The following is a 25,890-nucleotide window of genomic DNA, read 5'->3' as shown; positions in this document are numbered from 1 at the left end:
AGTTTGGGGGACAGTATATCATGTCTAAAATCAATTTTTCATACCCCTCTGAAAATTCTATCCAGACAGACTCTTGTATGTGTTATTTCAGACTTTATACTTGTTTTTATGCAACAATTTAAACGATCTCGGACATAGAGTGCCACCCCACCCCCCTTACTGATACTTCTGTCTACTTGAAACAATTTAAAACCCTGAATGTGACATTCAGCAGGCAGGTCCCGATTTTTCATGCTAAACCATGTCTCGATTGTGGCAAAAACATCAATGTTACTTGCACTTGCAACTAATCTCAATTCGTCCATCTTATTTCTCACACCACGTGTATTAGTATAAAATATGTTTAAAAAACCACCCTTCTCTTTCCTCTTCCTGCTGATTTCTGTTCCTCTACTATACCTGTTACTGTTCTTGTCACCTAGTGCCACTGGGTTTCCAGTATTCACCAGTAACTCTACCCCATTCTGTCTATTACTGATTTCCCTAAAATTCACACTATTGCTACACTGACAATTCATTGATTTTTCACAAAAACCCATATCACTATTTCTAGTTTAAAGCGCTAAGAGCTCCCTTCACTGTGTTGGCCAGTGCTCCCACCCCATGCCTAGATAAGTGAACCCCATCCCTGGCATACATGTCATTTCTACCATAGAAAAGGACCCAGTTGTCTATGAATGTTACTGAATTTCCTTACAGTGTTTGTCCAGCCAGCAATTGAACCAGTTGCCGTGGACAACCATTCATTTCCAACTCCCCTCCTGGGCAAAATGCCACATATCACAGGGTTCCCACCTTTTTTCCTAATTATCTCTATTGCTGCCCTATACCTGCTAATCAGGTCTTCACTCCTACGTCTGCCAACATCGTTGCCTCCTGCACTGAGGCAGATATGATTGCTCCCATTACCTTTTATGATATCGTCTAGACGGCTAACAATATCCCCCATCCCAGCCCCAGGAAAACATACCCTCTGCCTCTTCTTCCTGTCCCTAAGATAAAAAATCCTATCCATAAACTTAACGTGATTGTCCCCAACTAAACCAATGTTCTTAGCTTCACTGGTAGAGTCCGTCGTGACGTTCTCAATGGTCTTCATTGAAGTTTCAAGGAATGTCAGCTCACTTTCGTCTGCCACTGCTTCCTTGGTGCTTGTTGTGACGTTCTCAGTAGACAACCCACATTCATGATGGCCTATGACGCATGGAGGGGTGTGTCTCTTGGCACTATAAAATATTGTATAATAATACAGTAGACCCTCGACCAACGATATTAATCCATTCCTGAGAGCTCACCATTAATCGAAATTATCGTTAGTCGAGTTAATTTTCCCCATAAGAAATAATGGAAATCAAATTAATCCATGCAAGACACCCAAAAGTATTGAAACAAAATTTTTTTACCACATGAAATATTAATTTTAATACACACAAACTGAAGAAGACATGTACAATTACATGACACTTACCTTTATTGAAGATCTGGTGATGATTGATGGGATGGGAGGAGGGGAGACTGTGGATGGTATCAGGGCCGGATTAAGAAGTCTCCGGGCCCTAGGCTATTCAGATTGGCGGGGCCCCTTTGAGTTATGGGTAAGCGAAGCGACCCCTTCCAGCTTTGGGGGAGGGGGGTCGGTGTGAGCCTGTTTAAGGTCTAATTAAATACATTCTGGCTATTTAGATTAAATTTAATAGGGAAAGTACATCAAGACAACCAAAACCATTTACCAACAGCCATTATAACTATCTTGTTAAATCATGCATTTTAAAGAGAATAAACTCAAGACAGCATAGTATTACTAGATTAGGCTATTAAAGTAGTGACATCATGTACCTATTATATTCAGCATAACCACTACAGCACTATTATTCCCTTTATAAATCACTGACCATTATTGTTATCATTGCATCATGCATAAGACTATCAAATCATATAAACTACAGAAAATTGGAGAGGAATCTCCCATACTCACCCATTAGCGGGAAAAACCAGCTGTTCTGATGTAAACAAAGGCGTGTTGAGTGTTGCCATCTATGGTTAGGTTTATTTATTTTTATTTTATTTTATTTCATTATTTATTTTTGTTTTGATTAATTTTTAAAAATCAATTTTACTCTCCAAACACTTGAACTTTTTAGGTAGGGACCCCTTTGCACTTGCACCATGTGCGCAGTCTTGGATGAGCCCCTGAACCCCTTGGACTGCGGGGCCCTAGGCAAATGCCTAGTTTGCCTATGCGGTAATCCGGCCCTGGATGGTATAAGTGTTTAGAAGGGTAATCCCCTTCCAATAGGGCTTGAGGTGGCAAGTCCTTTTCCGAGATTACTTCTCTTCTCCTTTTAATGCCACTAGGACCAGCTTGAGAGTCACTGGACCTCTGTCGCACAACATATCTGTCCATAGAGGCCTGTACCTCCTGTTCCTTTATGACATTCCTAAAGTGTTTCGCAACATTGTCAGTGTCATGTCACAATTAAACACTTGTTCAGGTTTCAATTCTTCACTGTCTATGTACTCCTTGAATTCCTGCACATATTTTTCAGCTGCTTTTTGGTCCAAACTGGCAGCCTCACCATGCCTTATCACACTATGTATGCCGCTACAATTCTTAAATCTCTCAAACCAACCTTTACTGGCCTTAAATTCACTCACATCGCCACTAGTTGCAGGCATTTTTCTATTTAAATCCTCATGCAACTTCCTAGCCTTTTCACATATGATTGCGTGAGAGATGCTATCTCCTGCTATCTGTTTTTCATTTATCCACACCAATAACAGTCTCTCAACATCTTCTATCACTTGCGATCTTAGTTTCGAAAACATAGTTGCACCTTTGGCAAGAACAGCTCCTTGATTGCCGTTTTCTTGGCCACAATAGTAGCGATGGTTGATTGGGGTTTTGTGTACAGCCTGGCCAGCTCGGAGACACACACTCCACTTTCATACTTAGCAATGATCTCTTTCTTCATATCCATAGTAGTTCTCACCCTTTTTGTTGTAGGGTTGGCACTAGAAGCTTTCTTGGGGCCCATGGTGACTTATTTTGTAGGTACAATCACTAAAAACGCTGTGATAATATGAAATGCTCCGATTGTATGTTTGGATGGGACTGCGGTGGCTGGCTGGCTGGCTTGTAAACACTGGCCACAAGTGGACGCGTCTCAGATGGAACGAATTGTGTTGGTCAAGTTTTTTAGCGCTAGTCGAGGCAAAATTTTTGCGTTAAAATGTATCGCTAGTCGGATTTAACGTTAGACGATGCCATCGTTGGTCGAGGGTCCTCTGTACTATTACGATCAATCAAGATTATCTACCTATCATATTTATTCCAGAATAATATTAGGTATAACATAAATAACATAGAAGCATGATGAAGACACCCAAATTAATGAAAACTGACATTATATAGAGAGGTCTGGAAGGGTGGAGGGCAGTGAGGAATAAAAAAAAAAAAGACAGCTACCATTAAAGAAAATGTTATGTACTATGTGCCTGAACGGTAACTATAGATCAATCTTATCCTATGCAAAGACTGAAAAAAGTGCTATTTTCTCAAAAAAAAAAAAAAAAAAAAAAAATTCCAAGTAATCAGCCATGTACGCATTTCCTGGAATATCTCGGAAGTAAGTTATTGACTTATTTTATGTTGTATTACCATTAATAATAAACAGATTGAAAGGAATTTCCCAGCAAACATAAAACTGAATGTTTTAATTTTGGGTGGTGACACTTTTGAAGTGTCGGAGGTGATTCCTTGATTAGTGACGAATTCATTTACTGCTGGGGTTTTAGGCCCCTAACTCCTTCATTAACCCTTTGACTGTCGCAGGCCCCTTTCTGAAACTGTCATTCTATGTCGCAAAATATTCGAAAAAAAAAATTAATTTTTCCTATGAAAATGTTAAGATTATTTTTCTGAGTGTTTTAGTCCAAAAAAAAAAAAATTTGCCCTCAATACTTACCGAGATATAGAGCTGTGAAGTTTGCAGAAAATGAGCCGTGTATGGCAACAGCGGCGACTGCCGCTCACCTGGTAAACTTTAGTTTACTTGTATTTGAAGGTTTTTTGTTTTTATCACTATTTTATTTTTTTCACATAACTTATGTGGCCTATGAGACCAAAGTAAGGTGCAATGTACATATATACACTCGTTGTATACAACACAATAAGCACACAAATTTAATTATCAATATATTGTTTACAAAACTTGTTTACAAAAACAAACAATACAAAAAATTTTTTATTACTATTGTTCTATAATATATATACTAATGTATAGTCACCGAACATATTCCTAGAAGTTCTGCAGCTTGTGGAACTCTTTGAAACATGTTGTCATACACAATGGTGTTTTACACTCCTCACACACAAAACCAGTGTGTGTGCATTTTTGTGGACTTTTTTTTTATGTGCAAAGACAAAACACCTTGTCTGAGCAGTTTTCTGCAAAGTATTAGCAGGCAGTTGTGTTATGTAGTTATCCTAGGTAAATGGTCGTGTGTCATCATTCCTTCCATCCTACTTTCCTGATGACGCAGTCTTGTGGCTCTCTCTGAGACAGAGAGCTAGAGGGATAGACAGGGAGCTTGACAGACAGACAAATAGACAGACAGAAATGTTTGTGTACCAGCAAAAACAAAGGGAGGGGGATGGTCATCTAATCTTTCTTATCAGCTCCACCCTCGTTTACGCTCATCAAACGTCAGCTCTTATCTTGTCACTGTCATGGGGTGAACTGTTTTCCATGCTTCAAGGGAATATATTATTACGTATTCTTCTTCTTCTTCCTTCTTTCTTCTTCTTCCTTCTTGAGACTCTATGACCGCGGGTTCAATCCCAGCCGGGGGTATGGTTTCTTCTTTCTTTCTTTCTTTCTTTCTTTCTTTCTTTCTTTCTTTCTTTCTTTCTTTCTTTCTTTCTTTCTTTCTTTCTTTCTTTCTTTCTTCTTCTTCTTCTTCTTCTTCTTCTCCTCCCTTCTTTCTTCTTCTTCTCCTCCTCCTCCTCCCTCCTCCTCCCTCCTCCTCCTCCTCCTCCCTCCTCCTCCTCCCTCCTCCTCCCTCCTCCTCCCTCCTCCTCCTCCCTCCTCCTCCTCCCTCCTCCTCCTCTTCCCTTCTCCTCCCTCCTCCTCCCTCCTCCTCCTCCCTCCTCCTCCTACCTCCTCCTCCTCCTCCTCCTCCTCCTCCTCCCTCCTCTTCCTCCTCCCTCCTCCTCCCCCTCCTCCTCCCCCTCCTCCTCCCTCCCCCCTCCTCCTCCTCCTCCCTCCTCCTCCTCCTCCTCCCTCCTCCTCCTCCTCCTCCTCCTCCTCCACCTCCTCCTCTGCCTCCTCCGCCTCCTCCTCCTCCTCCTCGTCTTGTGTGCGAGTGTGTGGCTTATAATTGTTTTGAGTCAGGAGTGGGCAGCTGTCAAAATGACATATTGTCTCATTACTCACTCCCCCTACTGACTGTCAAAACAATGGGGTCGGATGCTGCTTCCCCTCCATTCTATCTAATTATCTTTCTCCCTCATTCTATCTCTTTCACTCTGTCTCTCTCTCTCCCTCTCTCTGTCTATCTCTGTCTCACAGGTACACATAAATACAAGTATACATAGCGTAAATTACCTAGGATAACCCAAAAAATCCAGACAAAGTGCTGTACTCTGCTTGAAGATGTGAGTAAACATGATGATGCAGTCTTGTGGCTCTCTCTGAGACAGGGAGCTTGACAGACAGACAAATAGACATACAGAAATGTTTGTGTACCAGCAAAAACAAAGGGAGGGATGGTCATCTAATCTTTCCTTACCAGCTGCACCCTCATTTACGCTCATCAAAATCAGCTCTTATCAGATGTTATCTCACATTATCTTGTCACTGTCATGGGGTGAACTGTTTTCCATGCTTCAAGGGAACATCTTCTTCTTCTTCTTCTTCTTCTTCTTCTTCTTCTTCTTCTTCTTCTTCTTCTTCTTCTTCTTCTTCTTCTTCTTCTTCTTCTTCTTCTTCTTCTTCTTCTTCTTCTTCTCCTCCTCCTTCTCCTTCTCCTTCTCCTTCCTCCTTCCTCCTTCCTCCTTCCTCTTCCTTCTTCCTCCTCCTCTTCTCCTCCTTTTCCTCTTCTTCCTTCTCCTCTTCTCCTCCTCTTCCTCTTCCTCTTCTCCTCCTTTTCCTCTTCCTCTTCCTCCTCTTCTCCTCCTCTTCTCCTCCTCCTCTTCCTCCTCCTCCTCCTCCTCCTCTTCTTCCTCCTCTTCTTCCTCCTCTTCTTCCTCCTCTTCTTCCTCCTCCATTGCTTTTGGTCTCAAACTCCTCGAAATCATGAAATTGATCTTCACTGACACTTCCATCTGTGTTAGAGCATCACTTGGGAAGAGAAGAGTCCCAGATTTGCTGGGGAGTCACATATTTCTTACCGCTAGACATGCTGAAAAAGGACAACTGAAATGGCATTCCCACAATGCACCAATGGCTCCCCGATTTTTTTTTATATGGTGCACACTGACCATGGAGACCCATTCTCTCACATGTGGGCCTACCAGCTTTCTCCTGCTTGATTTGAAGCCGCTAGAATTTATGTGTATAAATACGTCAGAAACAGTGGTGCGTAAGACGTATATATACGGCGTAAACAGTCAAAGGGTTAAGTGAGGAGAGGCTGTATATATAAAATATGAAATAACTTTAAAACACATGAAATTTTGGAAAGTTTCCAGACATAATAGAGAAATGTGTTCACAGAGAATGTAAACAAACTAGGTGGAATGCAGTGATGGTATTAGAAAATCAGGTAGGGGAGCCATTTAGTAAGTTTTGGTCATAATTTGAAATGTCTTTGTTAGCGGAATGCCGTAAAGTGGGGCCCTACTGTACAGATTATATTGTGCTTGAGTGTAACTATTTTTTTTATCACACTTGTCATCTCCTACCAGGCTAGAATGATCCAATAAAGGAAACATTCACTATCATTCATTCAATACCTGTGCCCAAAGTTCATAGAGGTCATAATTCAGTTAATTCTCTGAACTGCAATATCCCCATTCCTTCCTTTGGAGTGAAGTCACTGTACAGCCCACCTTCAGAACTCTAAGTCCAACTAATCAATTTTCATGAACGCTTTTGGAAATCCTGCCTTTATCACATTCCGCCAAATCCTAAAAATTATTTGCCCCACTCACTCCAACCTAACATGGTTACACTGCAAACATTCACACTCTACTTCCAACCCTTTCTTGAACTGCTTTCACTGCAACTGAATTATCTTGCATATTATTATATAAAGTATTGGGTATTAACATTTCTTAGACTGATTTTATTACAGCTTTAAATTATCTTATATGTAAAGTTTCTATTAATGCAATTTTAATGTACTATTTTATTTGTATGAATCTTCTTTCTTCTTTCAACACACCGGCCATATCCCACCGAGGTAGGGTGGCCCAAAAGGAAAAACAAAAGTTTCTTCTTATACACTTGGTAATATATACAGGAGAAGGGGTTACTAGCCCCTTGCTCCCGGCGTTTTAGTCGCCTCTTACGACACACATGGCTTATGGAGGAAGAATTCTGTTCCACTTCCCCATGGAAATAAGAGGAAATAAACAAGAACAAGAACTAGTATGAAAATAGAAGAAAACCCAGTGAAGTGTGTATATATACGCTTGTACATGCATGTGTAGTGTGACCTAAGTGTAAGTAGAAGTAGCAAGACGTACCTTAAATCTTTCATGTTTATGAGACAGAAAAAAGACATCAGCAATCCTACCATTATGTAAAACAATACAGGCTTTCATTTTACACTCACTTGGCAAGACGGTAGTACCTCCCTGGGCGGTTGCTGTCTACCAACCTACTACCTAGAATTTCTATGAATACATGTATAATGTTAAATACTTAGTTGTGCCTAAAATGCTGCTCATAAGAGGCATCCCTGATTTCATTATTATATCTTATTATTTATAATTATTGATTATGCAGTTTCATACAGTGGACCCCCGCATAGCGAACTTAATCCGTGCAAGAGGGCTGGTCGTTATGCGAAATGTTCGCTATGCGAATTAATTTTCCCCATAAGAAATAATGGAAATAAAATTAATCCGTGCAAGACACCCAAAAGTATGAAAAAAAATTTTTTTTACCACAAAAAAATGTTAATTTTAGTACACACAAACTGAAAAAGGCATGCACAATTACATGACACTTACTTTTATTGAAGATCTGGTGATGATTGATGGGATGGGAGGAGGGGAGAGAGAGTGTTAGTGTTTAGAAGGGGAATCCCCTTCCATTAGGACTTGAGGTAGCAAGTCCTTTTCTGGGGTTACTTCCCTTCTTCTTTTAATGCCACTAGGACCAGCTTCAGAGTCACTGGACTTCTTTCGCACAACATATCTGTCCATAGTGGCCTGTACCTCTCGTTCCTTTATGATTTGTCTAAAGTGGTTCACAACAGTGTCATTGTAACAGTCACCAGCACGGCTTGCAATAGCTGTGTGAGGGTGATTTTCATCAAAAAAGGTTTGCACTTCAAGCCATTTTGCACACATTTCCTTAATCTTTGAAGTAGGCAATTCCTTCAATTTCTCTCTCCCCTCCTTTGAACCAGTTTCCCCAGGTCTGGCCTCTTGCTCTTGAAGTTGATCTATCAGCTCATCAGTGGTTAGTTCTTCATTGTCCTCCTCCACCAACTCTTCCACATCCTCCCCACTAACCTCCAACCCCAAGGACTTCCCCAATTCCACAATTGATTCCTCAACTGGTATACTACTCCTCTCAGGGTTAGCCTCAAACCCTTCAAAATCCCTTTTGTCTACACATTCTGGCCACAGTTTCTTCCAAGCAGAGTTCAAGGTTCTCTTAGTCACTCCCTCCCAAGCCTTACCTATAAGGTTTACACAATTGAGGATATTAAAGTGATCCTTCCAAAACTCTTTTAGAGTCAATCGAGTGTCTGTGGTCACTTCAAAGCACTTTTGAAACAGAGCTTTTGTGTACAGTTTCTTGAAGTTGGAAATGACCTGCTGGTCCATGGGCTGCAGGAGAGGAGTGGTATTAGGAGGCAAAAACTTCACCTTAATGAAGCTCATGTCCCCATAAAGTCGCTCTGCCACGTCTGTAGGATGACCAGGGGCATTGTCTAACACCAGGAGGCACTTAAGGTCTAATTTCTTTTCAGTTAGGTAATCTTTCACATTGGGGGCAAATGCATGGTGTAACCAGTTATAGAAAAATTCCCTAGTGACCCATGCCTTACTGTTTGCCCTCCACAGCACACACAAATTATCCTTGAGGACATTCTTTTGCCTGAACGCTCTGGGAGTTTCAGAGTGATACACTAATAAAGGCTTAACTTTGCAATCACCACTAGCATTGGCACACATCAACAAAGTAAGCCTGTCTTTCATAGGCTTATGTCCTGGGAGTGCCTTTTCCTCCTGAGTAATGTAGGTCCTGCTTGGCATTTTCTTCCAGAACAGGCCTGTTTCATCACAATTAAACACTTGTTCAGGTTCCAGTCCTTCAGTTTCTATGTACTCCTTGAATTCATGCACATATTTTTCAGCCGCTTTGTGGTCCGAACTGGCAGCCTCACCATGCCGTATCACACTATGGATGCCACTACGCTTCTTAAATCTCTCAAACCAACCTTTGCTGGCCTTAAATTCACTCACATCATCACTAGTTGCAGGCATTTTTTTAATTAAATCGTCATGCAACTTCCTAGCCTTTTCACATATGATCGCTTGAGAGACGCTATCTCCTGCTAGCTGTTTTTCATTTATCCACACCAATAAGAGTCTCTCAACATCTTCCATCACTTGCGATCTTTGTTTCGAAAACACAGTTAAACCTTTGGCAACAACAGCTTCCTTGATTGCCGTTTTCTTGCCCACAATAGAAGCGATGGTTGATTTTGGTTTCTTGTACAACCTGACCAGGTCGGTGATACGTACTCCACTTTCATACTTATCAATGATCTCTTTCTTCATTTCAATGGGTATTCTTACCCTTTGAGGTGTAGGGTTGGCACTAGAAGCTTTCTTGGGGCCCATGGTCACTTATTTTCCACAAACAGCACCGAAAACACTGTAATAATACGAAATATTCCGAGTGTATGCTTGAATGTTACCGCGGAGGCTGGCTGGTAAACAATGGGACGGGCGGCACATGTGAGGCTGGCTGAGGGCGCACATTGGACGCGTCTCGGACGAAGGTCGCTGAGCGGGTTTTTGTCCACTATGCGGGGCAAAATTTTAGCGAACAAAGCGTTCGCTATGCGGATTGTTCGCTATGCAAGGCGTTCGCTATGCGGGGGTCCACTGTATAACTAGAAAATTAGTTTCCACAGCTATAGAAATTTTTTTGTGATTTTAATGAATTCACATAATTGCTTTCTCAGGCGTTGGCTATGTGACTTTGAGAACGACTGTGGTGATAACTCTGATGAGGATGAAGAGCTTTGTCGTAGCCAGTATCGTGAATGCTCCGAGAGTGAATTTCGTTGCAACAATAACAAGTGTATTCCAAACCGCTGGCGATGTGATCATGATAATGATTGTGGAGACAAATCAGATGAAGAGAATTGTAAAGAACATAAATGCACAGTAAGATAATTTGCTTGCTTATTTTTTTTTACCAAACCAGTTGTATCCCACTGATGCAGGGTGTCCTAAAAAGAAAAATGAAAGTTTCTCTCTTTAAATTTAGTAATGTATACAGAAGGAGTTTGTTTAGGTATAGTTCAATATTTACATTGTACACAAATGTTAGCAGTAGAAAAGATATTTATTACCTCGGTTACATTTGTATTTTAAATACTGTACCATATTTTATACTCATTTGCATTGACAAAAATGAACTGTATAGATTTTTATTTGTAGATCCTAAAAAATATAATTAGTATATTTATTTATCCCTTAGGCTTTAACGTTGCTAGCTTAAAGTTTCATTTTAATTTCTTACATAATGTTTCTTGCTTTAATGTTTTCCATATTGACCAGACACCTGTTTTATGCTGTAAACAGCTGCAAAATCTTGCTACATCAGCATTCATTCATACATAGGAATTATTCATGTGATTCTCAATTTATTTTCAGGATAGCCAGTATCAGTGTTCATCTGGCCATTGCATCCAGAAGCACTTTAAATGTGATGGTGAACGCAATTGTCATGACTTGAGCGACGAGTTAGATTGTCCTCCACGTTATCCAGGAGAACGTTATTGTCCAGATGAGAAATTCCAGTGTGATAACCATCTTTGTGTGGAGATGCGAGATCTTTGTGATGGAAGCAATGATTGCTATGATAACTCTGACGAACGTGAAAGTCTTTGCAGTAAGTATTGTTGCTTAATTGTATTAAATTATTAAGGTTATGGATGCTGAGGCCTTTGAAAATATCAAGAAGCTGAGACCCCTAACTTGTGAGAGCATAATTTCTTAGGGTTTCCACAAATTATGTACTATTGGTTTCATTACCTTCAGGTGTGGAGTTAATAAAAGTATTAGTCAGAGGGCAGAAGAGGGGTTGTTGAGGTGGTTTGGTCATTTAGAGAGAATGGATCAAAGTAGAATGACATGGAAAACATATAAATCTATAGGGGAAGGAAGGCGGGGTAGGGGTCGTCCTCGAAAGGGTTGGAGAGAGGGGGTAAAGGAGGTTTTGTGGGCAAGGGGCTTGGACTTCCAGCAAGCGTGCGTGAGCGTGTTAGATAGGAGTGAATGGAGACGAATGGTACTTGGGACCTGACGATCTGTTGGAGTGTGAGCAGGGTAATATTTAGTGAAGGGATTCAGGGAAACCGGTTATTTTCATATAGTCGGACTTGAGTCCTGGAAATGGGAAGTACAATGCCTGCACTTTAAAGGAGGGGTTTGGGATATTGGCAGTTTGGAGGGATATGTTGTGTATCTTTATACAGTGGACCCCCGCATAGCGACCTTAATCTGTGCAAGAGGGCTGGTTGTTATGCGAAATGTTCGGTATGCGAATGAATTTTCCCCATAAGAAATAATGGAAATCAAATTAATCCGTGCAAGACACCCAAAAGTATGAAAAAACAATTTTTACCACATGAAATATACATTTTCCTACACACAAAGAGAAGGATACATGCACAATAGTAGAGTAGTACATGCACAATATATATTGTGCATGTACTACTCTACTAAATGAAGAATAAATGACACTTACCTTTATTGAAGATGCAGCAATGACTGATGAGACACTGTGTCCTGGGAGTGTCTTTTCCTCCTGAGTACTGTAGGTCCTGTTTGGCATTTTCTTCCAGAACAGGCCTTATCACACTGTGTATGCCACTACGATTCTTAAATCTCTCAAACCAACCTTTGCTGGCTTTAAATTCACCAATATGAGCACTAGTTCCAGGCATTTTTCCCTGTTCACCTGGGTGTTAGTCGACTGGTGTGGGTTGCATCCTGGGAGACAAGATTAAGGACCCCAATGGAAATAAGTTAGACAGTCTTCGATGACACTGACTTTTTTGGGTTATCCTGGGTGGAAAATCCTCTGGGGTTAATTGTTTCTTGGTATTCTCAATAAGCCACACCAACAACGGTGCTACAGCAGCAGCAGCAGCTGACGGTGGTACAGCAGCAACAGACGATGCTACAGCAGCAACAGACGATGCTACAGCAGCAACAGACGATGCTACAGCAGCAGCAGACGATGCTACAGCAGCAGCAGACGATGCTACAGCAGCAGCAGACGATGCTACAGCAGCAGCAGACGATGCTACAGCAGCAACAGACGATGCTACAGCAGCAGCAGACGATGCTACAGCAGCAGCAGACGATGCTACAGCAGCAGCAGACGATGCTACAGCAGCAGCAGACGGTACTACAGCAGCAGCAGCAGCTGACGGTGGTACAACAGCAGCAGCAGCTGACAGTGCAGCAGCAGCTGACAGTGCAGCAGCAGCTGACAGTGGTACAGCAGCAGTACCACCAATAGTAGCGATGGTTGATTGGGGTTTATTATACAACCTGGCCAGCTCGGAGACACGCACTCCACTTTCATACTTATCAATGATCTTTCTCTTCATCTCTATAGTAATTCTCACCCTTATTGCTGTAGGGTTGGCACTAGAAGCTTTCTTGGGGCCCATGGTCACTTATTTTCCAGAAAAAATCACCAAAAACACTGTAATAATACGAAATGTTCCGATTGTATGCTTGGATGTTACCGCGGAGGCTGGCTGGTAAACAATGCCACCGGCGAAACATGTGAGCGTGGCTCAGGCCGCACATTGGACGCATCTCGGACGAAGGGCGGTGAGTGGGTTTTTAGGCGGTATGCGAGGCAAAATTTTTGCGATCAAAGCGTCCGGTATGCGGATTGTATGGTATGCGATGCGTACGGTATGCGGGGGTCCACTGAATGTGTATGCTTCTAGACTGTTGTATTCTGAGCACCTCTGCAAAAACAGTGATAATGTGCGAGTGTGGTGAAAGTGTTGAATGATGATGAAAGTATTTTCTTTTTGGGGATTTTCTTTCTTTTTTGGGTCACCCTGCCTTGGTGGGAGATGGCCGACTTGTTGAAAAAAAAAAAAAAAAAAAACTTCAGAAAAAGATTCTCTGTCATTTCATAAGATAAAATAATTTTTTTTTTTAAATTCTTCAACACGGAGCAAGTTTGTGAGCAGGGGTTGTGACAGTGAAAGGGTTAACCAACTTGTACCGATTTACAGAGTATTTGAAAGGTAGCATGAGGTGGTTAGCTGTTGGGTTTGTAGATGAATGGTTCAGAGAACCGACATGTTGATAAATTAGACACATGTGCAACTCTTGGGTATCTTTATTGAAGAAACGTTTCACCACTGTGTGGCGAAACTTTTTTTCAATAAAGATACCCAAGAGTTGCACATGTGTCTAATTTATCAGCTGTTGGGTTAAATGTATTCTAACCTAACCACTCTGTAATTCGACAAAATCATTAATCCAGCACCGTACAGGTACCAATGATGCCGGATTAGTGATAGTCATCCTGTATATATATTTGTTTTAAGACACTGGCCAAATCATTGCTGTCACTGTCACTTCAGTTTATAGGATCGTCAGTGTTTTCCAGGACCATACAGTTTTTAGTGCCACCCATGATATTGCTTATGCCACATTTATTTAATAATTTCACTCCTCATTTTTTATTAAGTTCCATGATATTTTGACCCTCTGGCAAATTTGAGCAAATGTAAAGAGTTATAACACCTTACTGTGGTAGTAAATAATTCTCAGCTAGCCTAGGTCGAGTTTAATGTCATGGATGAACAGTGGTCTAAATTAACAGGTAATGAGAAAGGCACCACATTTGAAGTAAGAGCAGCATGTTACATATCTTCACATGCTGCTGACTGTCACCTTATATAAGAAGTTGTGCCGGATGAAAAGTCTCATTTTACAGGGAAAATCCTACTTTTTATTTTTTGTTATTAGTATTTATTCTGCAGAGATTATGTAAATAAAGCATACAGTGGTCCTTCTTTTTCGTAATTATTCCGTTCCTTGAGGTGTGACTATTATCGAAATTGACGATTTTCTCCAGAAGAAATAATGTAAATCCACTTAATTCATTCCAGACACCCAGAAGTATCAACAACAATTTTTTTTACCTTAAAGATAGATTTACATGCACAAAAGAATGAACATTCAACATGATAGTTACCTTTATTGAAGGCTGTGTTGATGAATGAAAGACAGGGAGGAGGAGAGAGGGAAGAAAGGTTATTGTTTGGAAGGGGAATCCCCCTCCATAAGGACTCTAGGTCACTTCAGGGGTCACTTTCCTAGCTTTAATATAGATTTACATGCAGAAAAGAATGCCAAATAAATGTAAAGCACTAATAAAATGTATAAATGAACATTTAACCCTTTGAATGTACATCTTACGAGCCACCATGTTTGATGTATATACACTCATAAATTCTAGCGGCTTCAAATCAAGCATGAGAAAGCTGGTAGGCCCACATGTGAGAGAATGGGTCTGTGTGGTCAGTGTGCACCATATAAAAAAAATCCTGCAGCACGCAGTGCATAATGAGAAAAAAAACTTTGACCGTTTTTTTTTTTAATTAAAATGCCGACTTTGTGGTCTATTTTCGTAGTGGAAGGAAGGCGGGGTAGGGGTCGGCCTAGGAAAGGTTGGAGGGAGGGGGTAAAGGAGGTTTTGTGTGCGAAGGGCTTGGACTTCCAACAGGCATGCGTGAGCGTGTTTGATAGGAGTGAATGGAGACAAATGGTTTTTAATACTTGACGTGCTGTTGGAGTGTGAGCAAAGTAACATTTATGAAGGGATTCAGGGAAACCGGCAGGCCGGACTTGAGTCCTGGAGATGGGAAGTACAGTGCCTGCACTCTGAAGGAGGGGTGTTAATGTTGCAGTTTAAAAACTGTAGTGTAAAGCACCCTTTTGGCAAGACAGTGATGGAGTGAATGATGGTGAAAGTTTTTCTTTTTCGGGCCACCCTGCCTTGGTGGGAATCGGCCAGTGTGATAATAAAAAAAAATAATTTATGGTTGTATTCTCATTTTCTTGGTCTCATTTGATAGAATGGAAAGCATATTATAGAAATAGAGGTGATTTTGATTGATTTTACTATAAAAAGAACCTTGAAATGGAGCTCAAAGTAGGGGAAATGTTTGATTTTTGCCGATGTTCAAAAGTAAACAAATGATGTCATTTTCCAATAAATGTCCAAGTAGCCATTCTAATATGCAGTCATGAATGGGTTGACATTATTTGTACAATTATTACAATATTGCAGTACTCTGCGTAACAGTAAATCATCTATTTTTTGTTTGAATAAAAATTCAAAATAGAAAGCGAGAGTAATATCAGAGGGGTCTGGAAACGTGACTGATGAACAAAGAAAATGTTATTTTAGAGCCAGGAATGTCTTCATTGTTCATTCTGGACCTTATTTTGAAATTGTCATATTTTTTAATTTTCATGAAATTGGCCAAATTGCAAATTTCTGACCATGTTATTGGGTAGTTGAAATTGGTAAATGGGCAGTTTCTTGTACTCAGTCGATAGAAAAAATGGAGCTCTAAAGAAATAGCTATGAGTTTGGTCGATGCGAGCGATGGAATTAGCCGAAAATAGGGCTCAAAGTGGGCAAAATCGCCGATTTCTAAATACCACCAAGGTCGCTAACTTCGCGAGAGCGTAATTCTGTCAGTTTTCCATCAAATTTCATTCTTTTGATGTCATTACAATCAGGAAAAGATTCTCTATCATTTCATATTTTTTTTTTTTTTTTTTTTTTTTTTTTTTGAAATTTTGCGACACCAGGAGACACCTCAGGATTGGGGGTTGTGACAGTCAAGGGGTTAACATCACACTTACCTTTTATTTAAGACTTTTGTTGATGTATGGCAGAGGGAGGGAAGGCGAGTTTATTGTTGGAGAATGTGACACTAATATCAACTCTACGGCTTATTTATCTATCACAGTTCAACTAATATGACATAATAAACAATATTAATAACATAGAAACATGGAATATACTCTAGAATGAATAAAATAAGTCATGTATATCATGAGAGGTGTTGTTCTGTGTTGTTGTTGGGTGTATAAGGGCCACTAAGAGTAAGCCGTCCATAATGGTGGTGAAGCAGCAGCTGAGGCGGCGGTGTTTTCTGTAGCCCTATATAACTCCAACAACATTGGAGGAGTTGGTAGAATTGCTGAATCACTGAAGAAGGCACCCTCTACCACCATCATTATAGAATAATAAGAAAATATTATAACCTTTATATTATAATAAGGTAAAAGGACCCCAATGGAAATAAGTCACTCTGTCTGACTTTTTTGGGTTATCCTAGGTTCTCTACACATATGCTGCTATGTATGATAATTCTATGTAACTGTATTGTGTATACCTGAATAAATTTACTTACTTACTTACTTACACTACCACCCTCTACCACCATCATTACCACTTTCTACCACTGTCACAACTGCTAGCACCCTCTACCACTATCACAACTGCTAGCACCCTCTACCACCATCACTACCACCTTCTACCACCATCACTACCACCGTCTACCACTATCACAACTGCTAGCACTCTCTATCACTATCACAACTGTTAGCACCCTTGACCACCATCACTACCACCGTCTACCACTATCACAACTGCTAGCACCCTCTACCACCATCACTACCACCTTTTACCACCATCACTACCACCTTTTACCACCATCACTACCACCATCACTACCACCTTTTACCACCATCACTACCACCATCTACCACTATCACAACTGCTAGCACCCTCTACCACCCTCTACCACTATCACAACTGCTTCCACTCAATCACCACCACCTTCGTATTTTTTTACAAACTTTTTCTTAAATTATATGTGTTTCTCACATTCTTTACCAAAGGGCTGGCACTAGAAGCTTTCTTTGGAGCCATGGTGACTTATATAGCAGTTGCAAGCACTAAAACAAATGGAATATTATGAAGTGTATCATGTGAACTCATGGGATCATCCTCACTCACTGATAAACAGTGGCACACTGGCTGGGAATGGAGTGTGAGGCGGCTCGGGGCTGTGTGTACGCGTCCCAGACGAACGACTATTTGCGAGTCAAACAACGATTTGCGAGCCAATGTTTTGATGAAAATAACGTTACGATTTTCGAAAATTACGACTATGGAGCCTTATGATTATCGAGGGACCACTGTATAGCCATACAAAATACTGTGCACTAGAAGAAAAAGCCACATAATAATTCATAAATGTTTCAACACAATCTTGCATTAACCTTTTTAATTTAAGATTTTTATTTGCTTATTTGGGCTTTTTTTCAGGCAATTACACGTGCAACACATTACGTCGTTTCCAGTGCAACAACCACAAATGCATCCCGTTGTATCAAAAATGTGATGGTGTAGACAACTGTGGTGATGGATCAGATGAAAACAACATGACTATTTGCTCCCATCGACCCAGACCTTGCATATTTAATGAGTATCGCTGTGCCAATCACAAGTGCATTGCTCCTACCAAAGCCTGTGATCATGCTGATGACTGTGGAGATTCGTCTGATGAACTTGGTTGCCGTAAGTGGTCTTGCTTTGTCTGTAATCATTTTAATAATCTTTTTGAGGTTACAGGAGTATGGATACAGTCATGTCCAATGAGCCCACTGGCACTTTGAGGAGTGACACCAAGAAATACTTAGGTCTCTATGCTTGGCAAATATGCTGTCAGCATTTTGTTAGTTTCCACAACCACAGTAACCCTGGCATTGGAAATCCCAACTTATGTGGCCTGAAGCAAAAAGTGTTGCCTTGTGCCCTCTTTAAGCAGTATATTGTTTACATTTACAATTATTAATTTTCACTTTAATTTTGTATTTCTGCCAGTGAGACTTGAACATTATTGGTAATCTAATTTTGGTGCAAATATTGTTATTATATTGTTTACAAAGCTTGTTTACACAAACCCACGCTGTCTTCCCCACCACCCATGCTGCCTTCCCCACCACCCATGCTGCCTTCCCCACCACCCACACTGTCTTAATTACCACCCACGCTGGAAATAAGTCACTGACTTTTTTGAGTTATCCTAGGTTCTCTACACATGCTGCTATGCATGATAATTCTGTGTAACTGTATTCATGTATACCTGAATAAACTTATACATTCTCTTCCCAACCATCCACGCTGCCTTCACCACTCACGCTGCCTTTCCCACCACCCATGCTGTCGTCCCTTTTCACTATCTGTGTCTAGTATCCTGGGCATTGCTTTCAGTCACAAACTCCTCAAAACCATGAAATTCATCTTTACTAACACTTCCATCTGTGTTAGAACCATCACTTGGGTATTTCTTACTGCTAGGCATGGTGAACAAGGTGGACTGAATTGGCACTCCCACAATGCACTGCAGCCTCCCAATTTTTTTCGTATTGCGCACACAGACCCATTCTTTCACATGTAGGCCTACCAGCTTTCTCCCACCAGATCTGAATCTATTAGAATTTTGGTGTAGTATTACGGGACTAACACTGGCTTGCATGCCGTAATATTATGGGACCAACAGTGAGAGGGTTAAACACACTGGCAGTTTCCCAGCTAGGTAATATGACATGGGTGCCCTGGTGGCCCGGTTGCTAAAGCTCTCGCTTCACACATGGAGGACCTGGATTCGATTCCTGGTGGGGTGGAAACATTTCAATGTGCTTACATACACCTGTTGTCATGTTCACCTAGCAGCAAATAGCTACTTGGGTGTTAGTCGACCGGTATGGGTTGCATCCTGGGGGAAAAGATTGAGGGCCCCAATGGAAATAAGTTAGACAGTCCTCGATGACGCACTGTCTTTCTTGGGTTATCGTGGGTGGCTAACCCTCCAGGGTTAAAAATCTGAAGAAAATCTTATCTTATCTTCCAGAAGTGCAGGAACAAAAGTATGAATGAGCCATTAAACAGTAACATCTTCACCATCAAAGTGCAAGCACTGTGCTTTCCACGCTCACGATGAGTGAAGATATTATGATGAGTGAAGATATTACAGATCGCTTGATCATTTGAATTGTGATAACCTTGCACTTTTGAAAAGACAGCTAGGGAATGGGTGAGAGTGATCTTTTGCTTTTTGGTCAATCTACTATGAGGGGGAGAAGGCTAGTGTCGAAATGTATATACAGAACATCATCCTGTATATACAGTACAATACATTTTTCATATATATATGTCTTTTTCTGTCATAAACATGCAAGGTTGCAGGTATGTCTTGCTACTTCTACTTACACTTATGTCACACTACACATGCATGTACAAGCATATATATACTAACTCCTCTGGGTTTTCTTCTATTTTTCTTCCTCTGTAAGCTGTGTGTGTCATAGGTGATGACTTAATGCCAAGAGCAATGGGCTAGTAACCCCTTCTCCTGTATAAACTACTAAAGACAAGGAAAAGAAAAACTTTATAAAATTGGGATGTTTGAATGTGTGCAGAGGTAATACAGGTGATAAGAAAGAAATGATTGCTAATGTTATGAATGAGAAGTTGAATGTCCTAGCCCAAAGCAAAACAAAGCTTAAGGGAGTAGGGGAGTTTCAGTGGGGAGAAATAAATGGTAGTAAGTCAGGACTATCTGAGAGAGTTAGAGCTAAGGAAGGGGTAGCAATAATATTAAAGGATCAGTTATGGAGAGAGAAGAGGGAATACAAATGTATAAATTCAAGGATTATGTGGATTAAAATAAGGGTTGAATGTGAAAAGTGGGTCATAATAAGTGTGTATGCACATGGAGAAGAGAGGAGTGTAGAGGAGAGAGAGAGATTTTGGGAGATGTTAAGTGAGTGTGTAGAAACTTTTGTGGTAGGGGACCTAAATGCTAAAATAGGAGAAGCATTTAGAGAAGGTGTGGTAGGTAAGTTTGGGGTGCCAGGTGTAAATGAAAATGGGGGCTCTTTGATTGAACTTTGTCTAGAAAGGAGTTTGGTTATAGGTAACTCATATTTTAAGAAAAAGAGGATAAATAAGTATGCAAGATATAATATAGGGCGTAATGACAGTAGTTTGCTGGACTACGTATTGGTAGATAAAAGACTGTTGGGTAGATTTCCGGATGTTTATAGAGTGGCCACAGATATATCAGATAACTTTTAGTTGTAGCTACAGTGAGTAAAAGGTAGATGGGATACAAGGAAAATGGAAGTATCAGGTAAGAGAGAGGTGAAGGTTTATAAACTAAAGGAGGAAGCAGTTAGGGTAAGATATAAACAACTGTTGGAGGACAGATGGGCTAGTGTGGGTATAGGCAATGAGGTAGAAGATGTATTGGGTAAATTTAAGAATACAGTAGGGCCCCGCTTTACGGCATTTCACTTTGCGGTGTTCGGCTAATACAGTCATTTCAAATTATGACCAAAACTCTCTATACAGCTCCCCACACCTGACTTTCTAATGCGGTCACCATCCAGTGGCAAAGACATCTATAATAAAGATAACCAGATGTTGCACATGTGTCTTAACTTTCATCTTGTCGGTATTTTATACCTTTCTTGCACAACTTGTCAGACACTGCATCATCATGGAATCTTAGTTCAGAGGACATGTACAAGACCTTCTTCTAAAAAAACCACTTACTCACCCAGGACTAAATATTCAACACTCAATATTTAACATTACCAAAAATTCTCTCAATTACTTAAATCTTAAAACTTCAGGACAACATGCAGTAAATTGATCTTCTTGTTTGACAGACACTGTAATGTGACAAATTTGTACAACTATAATGATTCAATATCGAAATGTTCAAATTTCATTGTTTCAAATACTCAATTGTACTTCATATTGTAAATTGTTTACGGTAATTTTGCCACTACACCTTTCATTGCTTGTTAATTTTAAGTTAATTATAAGCCTGCCCATAATGCTCTGCATACAAGGGGCTTTTGGCATGTACACCCAACTACTATATACTATGTATCATGTCCAAATAAAATATATGAATATGAATATGAATATAAGGGGATAAAGGTGAGTGGTGCACTGAGGAGTCTGTGGAGACAAAGAACTTTATCCATGAAAGCAAAGAGGAGAATGTATGAGAGTATAGTTATACCAGCACTCTTGTATGGGTGTGATGCATTGGTGGTGAATGTTGCAAAAAGGAGAAGGCTGGAGGCAGTGGCGATGTCATGTCTGAGGACAATGTGTGGTGTGAATATAATGCAGAGAATCCATAATTTGGAGATTAGGAGGCTGTGCGGGATTACCAAAACTGTTATTCAGAGGACTGAGGAGGGGTTATTGAGATGGTTTGGACATGTAGAGATGATGGAATGAAATGGAATGACTTCAAGAGGGTATAAATCTGTAGTGGAGGGAAGGCAGGGTAGGGGTCAGCCTAGGAAAGGTTGGAGGGAAGGGGTAAAGGAGGTTTTGCATGCGAGGGGCTTGGGCTTCCAGCAAGCGTGTGTGAGCTCGTTAGATAGGAGCAAATGGAGACAAATGGTTTTTAGGACTTGCCATGTTGTTGGAGTGTAAGCAAGGTAACAATTATGAAGGGATTCAGGGAAACTGGCAGGCCGGACTTGATTCCTGGAGATGGGAAGTACAGTGCCACCCTTTGAAGGAGGGGTGTTAATGTTGCAGATTTATAACTGTAGTATCAGCATGCCTCTGGCAAGACAGTGATGGAATGAATGATGATGAGAGTTTTTCTTTTTTGGGCCACCCTGCCTTGGTGGGAAACGGCCGGTGTTAATAAAAATATAAAATAATTAATATTTGACCACCTGTTTATTTGACTGGATTTTTTTCGTTTGAATTTCATGTGAATGCCACCTCATATGATATACTTCTTCTCTAATTTAATTTAATCCCATTATTTCTGGCTTATTTTTTTAGGTCTTTTAGGTATTAAAAAAATTTCCTCTGTGCATTAATCATGTCCCTAAGCCTTTCCTATATTACACTTACCTTCCATTTTAAATTTATGGCACAAAAATTGAAGGTTTACCTATTTCTCGGATAAAATATAACCAGGAATGATTGTCATGGTTTATGGCATGCCATTAATTGAATCAAACCTAGTAAAAACCCATAAAAACAGACCTGGCAGGTAGGGAAATCCTTACCCATCCTTGGAAAAAATCATCTCTACTTTAATAATGTGTCTTCCAGTCTATCAAATGATACCAAGAAACAGCCAATAAAACCATAAAAACCAACCTAGAAAAAACTTTAATTTGCTATTTTAAACTAAACACTAAGTCAAAGTTTGGCTTTTCTCACAATGCACCACATGAAGCAGGATTCTTTTTTTATACTTCACACTCACTGCACAGACCCATTCTTTTACATCTAGGCTAAAATTTGTCACTCACAGTTTATCTGAGTGAGCTGAGCTCATGACAGATCTGTGTGACTGACCATGACATTAATGATGTAATAATGTTTTCATTACTATTACTGCTATTATGTTCATTGTTTTCAATCACAAACTTCTCAGAACCCTGAAATTCTTCGTCACTGGCACTTCCATCTGTATTTGAACTGTCACTTAGGAACAAAAAAATTCCAGTTCGCCAAGGAGTGAGGTGTTTCTTACCGTGGGGCATGGTGAACAAGGCTTACTAACATGGCGTTCCCACAATGCACCACTGGCTCCACGTTTTTTTTTTTTTATACTGCACACACTGACCGTGCAGACCCATTCTCTCAAATGTAGGCCTACCAACTTTCTCCCACTCGATTTGAAGGCGCTCAAATTTACACATATAAGTACGTGACCGACCCCAGGTGTAATGATGTACATGTACATGACCATCCCTGAAAGGGCTAATAATCTTATGTATATGTAGTTATATTATGTTTTTCCCTATCTTTCAATCAACCATGATGGGATTACAATGTTTTCAGTCTACTGTACTTTCATAGCTTCTATTTCTTAAGATTAGGAGCCCTTTCATAGTATGTCTGATTTTTTTTTAGTTAATCTATTGTATAACTTTTTTAGGTGTGGACTCAGCATAAATCTTCATTGCTGCATGCCCTGCATAGGAATTGAGCCTGGGATTTTTATTTTAAGTTGAATGCTCTTATTACTATACTACTTGTCATGCTTATCCACATTAAATGCCATCATCCACCTATTATTTCATTTGCTCACTTTTTTTGTTTCTTCTTGTTGGGGTTTGCAGTCATTTTTATTTCTTACTTTGCAAAGGTTATTTGTGACATTTACAAACATATTCTTATCTAGTACATTATACTCCTGCTGGCAAATCATTTCTATAAATAAGAAACTTTAATTGACAAATACAGATCTTTGTGTGGAGCACATAAGCTTGTAATCTTAGGTAAATAGTACAGTGGCACCTCGGTTTTCTTCTATAATTCGTTCCAGAAAGTCTGACGAAAACTGAATTCAACAAAAACTGAAGAAGTGTTTCCCATAAGAAATAATGTAAATCCAATTAATCTGTTCCAGACACCCAAAAGTATTAGCAAATAATACATTTTATAGAGAATAATTATAGTTTTACATACAGAAAACATTGAGAAATAAATATAAAGGACTAACAAAATGGATAAATGAACATTTAACATAACTTTTACCTTTATTGAAGACTCTTGTTGGCTTATGGAAGATGGCGAGGAGAGGGGAGAGGGAGGAGAGGTTATTGTTTGGAAGGGGAATCCCTTTCCATAAGGACTTCAGGTATGAAGTCCCTATTCGAGGTTACTTCCCTTCTTTGTCTTTTACTGGCACTAGGACTAGCTTGAGAGTCACTAGACACCTGTTGCATGAAAAATATGTCCAGAGTAATCTGTTTCTGGCATCTCTAAGATTTGCCTAAAATGGGACAAGGCATTGTCATTGAACATGTTGCAGACAGTTTGCAACAGCTTTGTTAGGGTGATATTTCTTCACAAAACTTTGCAACTCACTCCACTTTGCACACATGTCCTTAATCACTGAAGAAGGCACATTCTCCCCTCTCTCTTCCTCTATGTCTGAAGCAATTTCCTCAGCTGGCACTTAGAACTTTCTTTGGCCCCATGGTGGCTTATGTAACAGTTGCACTCAATAAACAAGCACAACAAACAATGGATTATGAAATGTTTCACATGAATGCACAGGGTAATGTTCACTCAACAGGAAACAAAGCCAGACTGACTCAGAACGCATGTATGGGATGCTTTGCTTGGGCACAGGCAGGTGGACATGTTCAGTACAGCAGACAAAAACCAAAGTGATGAACGAAAACTGGGACAAAATTTTGATGAAAAAAGTTGTCGAAAACTGAATTCAATGAAAACCAGCGCAAACGAAAACTGAGGTTCCACTGTATGAGGAAGAGGGTAAAAGGGGCTTCGAGTTTTGTGGGTTTCAGCATTCAGCAGGCTTGTGTGGATATTAGATGGAATAAATTTAGACATGTAGACAAGTGGTTTTTAACCCTTAACCCTTTCAGGGTCCGTCCCGTAGATCTACGGCTTTACGTTCAGGGTCCAAACCATAGATCTACACCAAAATTCTAGCAGTGTCAAATTTAGCGCGAGAAGGCTGGTAGGCCTACATCTGAGAGAATGGGTCTGGGTGGTCGGTGTGCACACTATAGAAAAAATCTGGACAAAAGCATGGCATTGTGGGAACGCCGGCAAAGTAGCTTTGTTCATCGTGCCTGGTGGCAAGGAAGCTCTCACTCCCCACTCACTCTCTGGGTGAATTCTGACTCTCCTCTTCACAACTTACAGTTCTAAGACTGATGGAAGTGGAGCTGAAGAGGAATTCTATGGTTTTGAACCATATGGTACCATTGTGCCATATGGTACAATGGTACCATATGGTACAATAGTGCCATGTCATACAGTGGTATCATATGGTACAATGGTATCTTATGTTACAATGGTATCTTATGGTACAATGGTACCATATGATACCATATGGTACATTATACCATATGGTACAGGGTACAGGGACCCTAATGGAAATAAGTCTGACTTACTTTTTTGAGTTATCCTAGGTTCTCCAAACATATGCTTCTAAGTATGATATTATATGGAACTATATTTGTGTATACCTAAATATGTTGTGTATCTTTATATGTGTATGCTTCTAAACTGTTGTATTCTGAGCACCTCTGCAAAAACAGTGATAATGTGCGAGTGTGGTGAAAGTGTTGAATGATGATGAAAGTATTTTCTTTTTGGGGATTTTCTTTCTTTTTTAGGTCACCCTGCCTCGGTGGGAGACGGCCAACTTGTTAAAAAAAAAAAAAAAAAAAAACTAAATAAACTTACTTATGATGCCACATGCGCTTGAGTAAGTTTATTCAGGTGTACAGAAATACAATTACATATACAGTGGACCCCCGCATAACGATCACCTCCGAATGCGACCAATTATGTAAGTGTA

At 40.2% G+C, this 25,890-nt stretch overlaps 1 protein-coding gene across 2 annotated transcripts in view; it reads left to right on the top strand.

The window, feature by feature from the left end:
• mgl (low-density lipoprotein receptor-related protein megalin) overlaps positions 1-25,890 on the top strand; it is a 611,193-nt gene that overhangs the window by 492,135 nt on the left and 93,168 nt on the right. For both annotated transcript variants that reach the window (XM_070084278.1, XM_070084279.1), the window contains exons 48-50: positions 10,375-10,579; positions 11,072-11,309; positions 17,814-18,065. In XM_070084278.1, the coding sequence (XP_069940379.1) occupies positions 10,375-10,579; positions 11,072-11,309; positions 17,814-18,065 (695 nt within the window). The remainder of the gene's footprint in view (positions 1-10,374; positions 10,580-11,071; positions 11,310-17,813; positions 18,066-25,890) is intronic.

Source organism: Cherax quadricarinatus, chromosome 12 (assembly GCF_038502225.1).
Source record: "Cherax quadricarinatus isolate ZL_2023a chromosome 12, ASM3850222v1, whole genome shotgun sequence".
NCBI lineage: Eukaryota > Metazoa > Arthropoda > Malacostraca > Decapoda > Parastacidae > Cherax > Cherax quadricarinatus.
Note: the sequence above shows the minus strand (reverse complement) of the source record. Positions and strands in the feature narration are given on the sequence as shown.